General features: G+C 48.8%; 1 protein-coding gene across 2 annotated transcripts in view; it reads left to right on the plus strand.

Moving 5' to 3' along the window:
• LOC135510593 (arf-GAP with coiled-coil, ANK repeat and PH domain-containing protein 1-like) overlaps positions 1–7,633 on the plus strand; it is a 31,686-nt gene extending 24,053 nt beyond the window's left edge. For both annotated transcript variants that reach the window (XM_064931626.1, XM_064931627.1), the window contains exons 18-23: positions 3,853–3,903; positions 4,050–4,228; positions 4,346–4,455; positions 4,531–4,641; positions 4,746–4,807; positions 6,881–7,633. In XM_064931626.1, coding sequence (XP_064787698.1) covers positions 3,853–3,903; positions 4,050–4,228; positions 4,346–4,455; positions 4,531–4,641; positions 4,746–4,807; positions 6,881–6,978 — 611 coding nt within the window. In that variant the 3' untranslated portion in view covers positions 6,979–7,633. The remainder of the gene's footprint in view (positions 1–3,852; positions 3,904–4,049; positions 4,229–4,345; positions 4,456–4,530; positions 4,642–4,745; positions 4,808–6,880) is intronic.
• The last annotated feature ends 309 nt before the right edge of the window (positions 7,634–7,942 follow it).

Here is a 7,942-nt window from a genome sequence, read left to right on the forward strand (position 1 = left end):
CTCCTCTCTCTCTCTGTCTCCTCTCTCTCTCTGTCTCCTCTCTCTCTCTGTCTCCTCTCTCTCTGTCTCCTCTCTCTCTCTGTCTCCTCTCTCTCTCTCTGTCTGTCTGTCTCCTGTTTCTGTCTGTCTCCTGTTTCTGTCTGTCTCCTGTTTCTGTCTGTCTCCTGTCTCTGTCTGTCTCCTGTCTCTGTCTGTCTCCTGTCTCTGTCTGTCTCCTGTCTCTGTCTGTCTCCTGTCTCTGTCTGTCTCCTGTCTCTGTCTGTCTCCTGTCTCTGTCTCTGTCTCTCTGTCTCTCTGTCTCTCTGTCTCTCTCTCTCTCTGTCTCTCTGTCTCTCTCTCTCTGTCTGTCTGTCTCCTCTCTCTCTGTCTGTCTGTCTCCTCTCTCTCTCTCTGTCTGTCTCCTCTCTCTCCTCTGTCTGTCTGTCTCCTCTCTCTCTCTCTCTGTCTGTCTCCTCTCTCTCTCTCTGTCTGTCTCCTCTCTCTCTCTCTCTGTCTGTCTCCTCTCTCTCTCTCTCTGTCTGTCTCCTCTCTCTCTCTCTGTCTGTCTCCTCTCTCTCTCTCTCTGTCTGTCTGTCTCCTCTCTCTCTCTGTCTGTCTGTCTCCTCTCTCTCTCTCTCTGTCTGTCTCCTCTCTCTGTCTCTCTGTCTGTCTCCTCTCTCTCTCTCTCTGTCTGTCTCCTCTCTCTCTCTCTCTCTCTGTCTGTCTCCTCTCTCTCTCTCTCTGTCTGTCTCCTCTCTCTCTCTCTCTGTCTGTCTCCCTCTCTCTCTCTCTGTCTGTCTGTCTCCTCTCTCTCTCTCTCTGTCTGTCTGTCTCCTCTCTCTCTCTCTCTGTCTGTCTGTCTCCTCTCTCTCTCTCTCTGTCTGTCTGTCTCCTCTCTCTCTCTCTCTCTGTCTCCTCTCTCTGTCTCTCTGTCTGTCTCCTCTCTCTGTCTCTCTGTCTGTCTCCTCTCTCTGTCTCTCTGTCTGTCTCCTCTCTCTGTCTGTCTCTCTCCTCTCTCTGTCTGTCTCTCTCCTCTCTCTGTCTGTCTCCTCTCTGTCTCTCTCTCTGTCTCCTCTCTCTCTCTGTATTCTCTCTCTCTCTCTCTGTCTCCTCTGTCTCTTTGTCTCCTCTCTGTCTGTCTCCTCTCTGACTGTCTGTCTGTCTCCTCTCTCCCTGTCTCCTCTCTCTCCCTGTCTCCTCTCTCTGTCTGTCTGCCTCTCTGTCTGTCTGCCTCTCTCTCTGTCTGTCTCTCTCTCTCTGTCTCCTCTCTGTCTGTCTGTCTCCTCTCTCTGTGTGTCTGTCTCCTCTCTCTCTGTCTGTCTCCTCTCTCTCTGTCTGTCTCCTCTCTCTCTGTCTGTCTCCTCTCCCTCTGTCTCCTCTCTCTCTCCCTCTGTCTCCTCTCTCTCTCCCTCTGTCTCCTCTCTCCCTCTGTCTCCTCTCTCTCTCCCTCTGTCTCCTCTCTCTCTCCCTCTGTCTCCTCTCTCTCTGTCTGTCTCCTCTCTCTCTGTCTCCTCTCTCTCTGTCTGTCTCCTCTCTCTCTGTCTGTCTCCTCTCTCTCTGTCTGTCTCCTCTCTCTCTGTCTGTCTCCTCTCCCTCTGTCTCCTCTCTCTCTCCCTCTGTCTCCTCTCTCTCTCCCTCTGTCTCCTCTCTCTCTCCCTCTGTCTCATCTCTCTCTGTCTGTCTCCTCTCTCTCTGTCTGTCTCCTCTCCCTCTGTCTCCTCTCTCTCTCCCTCTGTCTCCTCTCTCTCTCCCTCTGTCTCCTCTCTCTCTCCCTCTGTCTCCTCTCTCTCTCCCTCTGTCTCCTCTCTGTCTGTCTGTCTCCTCTCTGTCTGTCTGTCTCCTCTCTGTCTGTCTCTCTCCTCTCTGTCTGTCTCTCTGTCTGTCTCTCTGTCTCCTCTCTGTCTGTCTGCTCTGTCTCCTCTCTGTCTGTCTGCTCTGTCTCCTCTCTGTCTGTCTGCTCTGTCTCCTCTGTCTCCTCTCTCTCTGTCTCCTGTCTCTTCTCTCTCTGTCTCCTCTCTCTCTCTCTGTCTGTCTCCTCTCTGTCTGTCTCCTCTCTGTCTGTCTCCTCTCTCTCTGTCTGTCTGCTCTCTCTCTTTGTCTCTGTCTGTCTGCTCTCTCTCTCTCTCTCTGTCTCTCTGTCTGTCTGTCTGCTCTCTCTGTCTCTGTCTGTCTGTCTGCTCTCTGTGTCTGTCTGTCTCCTCTCTCTCTCTGTCTCCTCTCTCTCTGTCTCCTCTCTCTCTCTCTGTCTCCTCTCTCTGTCTGACTCTCTGTCTGTCTGTCTCCTCTCTCTCTCTGTCTGTCTCCTCTCTCTGTCTGACTGTCTGTCTCTGTCTCCTCTCTCTGTCTGTCTCTCTCTCTGTCTGTCTCCTCTCTCTGTCTGTCTCCTCTCTCTGTCTGTCTCCTCTCTCTGTCTGTCTCCTCTCTCTGTCTGTCTCCTCTCTGTCTGTCTCCTCTCTGTCTGTCTCCTCTCTCTGTCTGTCTCCTCTCTCTGTCTGTCTCCTCTCTCTGTCTGTCTCCTCTCTCTCTCTGTCTCTCTGTCTGTGTCCTCTCTGTCTGTATGTCTCCTCTCTCTGTCTGTATGTCTCCTCTCTCTGTCTCTGTCTGTCTCCTCGCTCTGTCTGTCTCCTCGCTCTGTCTGTCTCCTCGCTCTGTCTCTGTCTGTCCCCTCTCTCTCTCTGTCTCTGTCTGTCCCCTCTCTCTCTCTCTGTCCCCTCTCTGTCTCTGTCTGTCTCCTCTCTCTCTGTCTCCTCTCTCTCTCTGTCTGTCTCCTCTCTCTCTCTCTCTGTCTGTCCCCTCTCTCTCTCTCTCTGTCTGTCCCCTCTCTCTCTCTGTCTGTCTCCTCTCTCTCTGTCTGTCCCCTCTCTGTCTCTGTCTGTCTCCTCTCTCTCTGTCTCCTCTCTCTCTCTGTCTGTCTCCTCTCTCTCTCTCTCTGTCTCCTCTCTCTCTCTGTCTGTCTCCTCTCTCTCTCTCTCTGTCTCCTCTCTCTCTCTGTCTCCTCTCTCTCTGTCTGTCCCCTCTCTCTCTCTGTCTGTCCCCTCTCTCTCTCTCTCTGTCTGTCCCCTCTCTCTCTGTCTGTCCCCTCTCTCTCTCTCTCTCTCTGTCTGTCCCCTCTCTCTCTCTCTCTCTCTGTCTGTCCCCCCTCTCTCTCTCTCTCTCTCTCTGTCTGTCTGTCTCCTCTGTCTGTCTGTCTCCTCTCTCTCTCTCTCTGTCTGTCTCCTCTCTGTCTGTCTGTCTGTCTGTCTCTCTGTCTCTGTCTGTCTCCTCTCTCTGTCTGTCTGTCTGTCTGTCTCCTCTCTCTCTGTCTGTCTCCTCTCTCTCTCTCTTACTCTCTCTCTGTTTGTCTCTCTTACTCTCTCTCTGTTTGTCTGTCTTCCTCTCTCTCTGTCTTCCTCTCTCTCTGTCTTCCCCTCTCTCTGTCTTCCTCTCTCTCTCTGTCTGTCTCCTCTCTCTCTGTCTCCTCTCTCTCTCTGTCTGTCTGTCTGTCTGTCTGTCTGTCTGTCTCCTCTCTCTCTGTCTGTCTGACTGGCTCCTCTCTCTCTGTCTGTCTGACTGGCTCCTCTTTCGATCTGTGACTCCTCTCTCGATCTGTGACTCCTCTCGATCTCTCTCCTCTCGATCTCTCTCCTCTCGATCTCTCTCCTCTCGATCTCTGACTCCTCTCTCGATCTCTGTCTGTCTCCTCTCTCTGTCTGTCTCCTCTCTCTCTGTCTGTCTGGCTGTCTCTCTGTCTCCTCTCTCGATCTGTGACTCCTCTCTCGATCTCTCTCCTCTCGATCTCTGACTCCTCTCTCGATCTCTGTCTCCTCTCTCGATCTCTGTCTCCTCTCTCAATCTCTGTCTTACTCCTCTCTCTCTGTCTCCTCTCTCCCTCAGGGCTCAACCAGAGTGATCTTCTTCAAAAGAACAATACAGGCATTCACAAAGGTGACACAAACACATTTACATTTGAGTCATTTAGCAGATGCTCTTATCCAGAGCATAAATTTTCATACTTTTTTTCCACACACACACCAACAGACTAAACAAACTAAAAAGCACATTAAACCCCCTTGTCATCCCTCCATACACAGATGGTGAAGATGATGAAGAGGAGGACCTGTCTGGTCTTCATCCCGGGGCGTTGTTATATCGGTCTGCAGCGCTGCAGCATTTCCCTGTCATGGCCGACGCCCTGGCCCACGGAGCTGACGTCAACTGGGTCAACACAGTCGAGGAGTCCAGCACCCCGCTCATACAAGCCGTCACCGCGGTGAGTGAGCGAGAGATCGCTGTGGCGAGGACATGAGTGGGTGTGTGTCTACGTTCAGAAGAGAGAGATGCTGGTTTGTGCGAATTCTTACCTATACTCTGGCCCCTGTCTCTCCAGAACTCCTTGGCAGCGTGTGAGTTCCTGCTACAGAACGGTGCCAATGTCAACACAGCAGACAGCAATGGGAGAGGACCCCTACACCACGCCACTATACTGGGACACACTGGGTAGGACAGACACATGCATAAGCATACACACACACACACACACACACACACACTAACCTGGTCTCTATCTCCCAGGCTGGTGTGTCTGTTCCTGAAGAGAGGTGCGGACTACAACGCCAGAGACCACACCCAGAAAGATCCCATCACTATTGCCGTGGAGACCGCCAACGCTGACATCGTCACCCTGTGAGTATAAGTATTAGTCGATTTGTTGATTCTAGATTGATTGATTGATTGATTGATTGATACAGCAGAATTTCCTCACCATCCTTCTACTATCCCCATAACAGGCTGCGAATCGCCAAGATGAACAAGGAGATGCGGGAGATGGACGGAGCCTTTGGCCAACCAGGTCACTCAATGGGACAGGGAGTGGGTGGGACAGGGAGTGGGATAGGCCAAACAAGGAAGGGACTTCAGGCCTTGAAGAACCAACTGAGTGGATGGGCACTGGGCGGAGGGCAGAATGAGTAGAGAGAGGGGGACTTGGAGACGACAGAGGAAGGGGTACTGCTGAGGTACATAGGCTACTCGGCTAACTAGACATGTTCCCAGAACCCCAATACATTGGGACGAGACAGTAACATTCAAGTTGAGATTGTTCTCTGAACTCTAAAATGTTCTAACAATGTTTCAAAGTCGAGCATGATATGTTCTGATAGAAGGGTCTAGCAACGATTCCAGAAAATCTAAGAGTGTTTTCAGAAAGAACATTCTTAGAATACAATTTTGACAAAGAGGTCAGGGGAACGTATATGTGGAAGGTTCTTGAAACTGAGAATTGTTACTGGCTGTGGACGATTTGCTGTACCTCAGTAGAGGGAGTAGACTAAATGAAGTTTGATTAGAAGGATAACTAGAATACAGGGTAAATGTATGAACAAGCAGCTTCTATACTGTCGTCTTTCTGTGGGAAGAGGTGGCCATGTTGGATATATAATACTAAAGGTGAAAAGAGAGGACATACTGTAGAAGAAGATGTTTTAAAGAGTGTTTATCTAATGACATGTGAGTCCACGTTGCACTTCGATGTACAGTGAATGAACGCATTTTACAGCCCATGTTGGCTCTATGTAGATCACCGTATGATAACACTGGGCAATGACCATGTTTAACATCTAGTTATATCAGTGGAGGCTGGTGGGGGGAGCTAGAGGAGGACGGACTCATTGTAATGGCTGGAATGGAATCAATGGAACGGAGTTGAAGCGAGGTTTCCATATGTTTGATACCGTTCCAAAATTCCATTCCAGCCATTAATGAGTCCGTCCTCCTAATAGCTCCACTCACCAGCCTCCACTGATTTATACTTCTATGTATTACAGTGTATGTATGTATTGTATGATTACACAGTATGCTGCCTGAAAAAGCAGGAATCCGATTGTTTGGGTGCAGTTGATGTACAGTATATGTCTCTCCATGTACATTTTATGCACCTTGCGCAGTCTAATTTAGTCTGCTGTGTGTCATTGTCATAAGCTCACTCCAACACCAAATGCTTTTTTTTTTTTTTTACACTTGAGGGTTTTCCCCATTACACTGTTTGCCCAAACCCCAGGCTTATTTTAACCTTTTCAAACCAGTTCCTCGTTTGTCACACCTAAGCGGTTATTGTCGTGTTCAACCTGTTTCAGTTGTGTACGCACGCTGCCACTGTTTAGCATTGCTTTTGCTCGACAATAACACCAATGATACTGAGAACATGAAGCTGTATAGACCGGAATGAGCCACTCTGTCCATTTGAAGTTGAGTGTTTTCCAAACGGCTCCTGGTCCACTAGAGGATTGGGTTGTGGCCGGTCTTAGGCTGCTATTAAGACAATCCACAATGAACAATGCTTAAACATTTGGGAAGCACTGGTCTAAACCCTAGCCAGTGGGCCTAGCCGGCGCAAAAGATTTGGGCTGGGAAGGTGAACAGTGGACTCAATGTGGAGAGTTCAACCTTACTGTGCTGTGTTTGAATGAGAAAGAAAGTGTACCATCTATTCCCCCATGGCCAAACTGTCAGCCAAGTCAGTTATTTACTCCAGTACTGACACATTATTTCAGTTTCTAATAGGCCTATTTCCTGCTTTGACTCAAATAATCTGTCTGGCTCAGGAGGAGTAGTGCTGTGATTCCCATGTCATGTGCTCTGAGTTGCTCAACTTGTCTGTCACTGATGTGCACTGCTTCATTGTTGTCGTGTGAGCCTTTTGTGTTTGTCCAATGAGGCGGCCACCTGTTCTGCACTGCTTGCACAGTGTGTCCCCTGATGCCCCTGCTTAGCAGTGCTACAGGTAAACGGCGCATGCGTGTCTGCATATAGTAGTAATGGGGATACTTTGAGGGAGGGGAAATGGGGGCGTTTTTGAGGACGGAAATGTACAGCCATTTGGTGAACGTAAAATGTTAATGTTGTTCTCATGTCTGGTTTTCCTCAGGTGATGAAACATACCAGGACATCTTCAGGGACTTCTCTCACATGGCCTCGAACAACCCAGAGAAGCTGAAACGGCGCAGCACTGATTTTAAGACTTGACCTACCCCAGCTGCTGTTTCGTTCACATGCTGTTGTTATGCTGTTTTCCTTGTCTTACACACATTTGCTGGCCACCTGCTCTGCGTTAGGTCGAAGCTCAGCTGGTCATTACTCCTAGTACAGCCTGCAGTCCCATCCGTATTGTCTTTGTGTTTGGTTGCCAGAGACAAAACACTCAGGCTAAGTGGCTATATGTGGTTGTAGGAGAGAACAAGATGTACAGCCTAATGACAGCTAATACAGTAGAAACTTCCCATTTTAAATGATTCATTTCATTTCGCTTTCCCGTAGTCTTTAGGGCCAGACTTCCTAATCTCGTCTTGTTGACTTGGCTCCAACTAGGGCTCCCAGAACTAGAACAACAAAAAAAGTTGCCTTTTGTATGCATTTTGATTGAGCCCTCAATGTACTGTACAAAGTGACAAAACAATGAGCGCAAAGGGTCAAATTGCTGTATGTGCTCTTGTACTTCATCATTTCTAATGTGTTGTGCTTTGTATTGGCTGCCTGAGGTACCAGAGCTGTATTTCGTACAGACGATTAAAATACCAGTTCATTTAATATACCCAATTATCAAGCAGTAAAACACTTCATTCACTGCATCCTCCAGAAATGTGTAGCAACCACTCATGTCATTAAAATGTATTGTGTTCAATTCAATGATTCATCCCTCATCCAGGCACGCATTTACGTCAATAGTTGGATTATTGGTCTTCTCAACCATATGGTTCCTAATCACAGGGTTATTGACCATTTTATCCACTAGGTACGTCAATAGTTGGATTATTGGTCTTCTCGACCATACGGTTATTGACCATCTATATCCACTAGGTACGTCAATAGTTGGATTATTGGTCTTCTCAACCATACGGTTCCTAATCACAGGGTTATTGACCGTCAATAGTTGGATTATTGGTCTTCTCAACCATACGGTTCCTAATCACAGGGTTATTGACCATCTATA

This window comes from Oncorhynchus masou, chromosome 23, assembly GCF_036934945.1.
Source record: "Oncorhynchus masou masou isolate Uvic2021 chromosome 23, UVic_Omas_1.1, whole genome shotgun sequence".
NCBI lineage: Eukaryota > Metazoa > Chordata > Actinopteri > Salmoniformes > Salmonidae > Oncorhynchus > Oncorhynchus masou.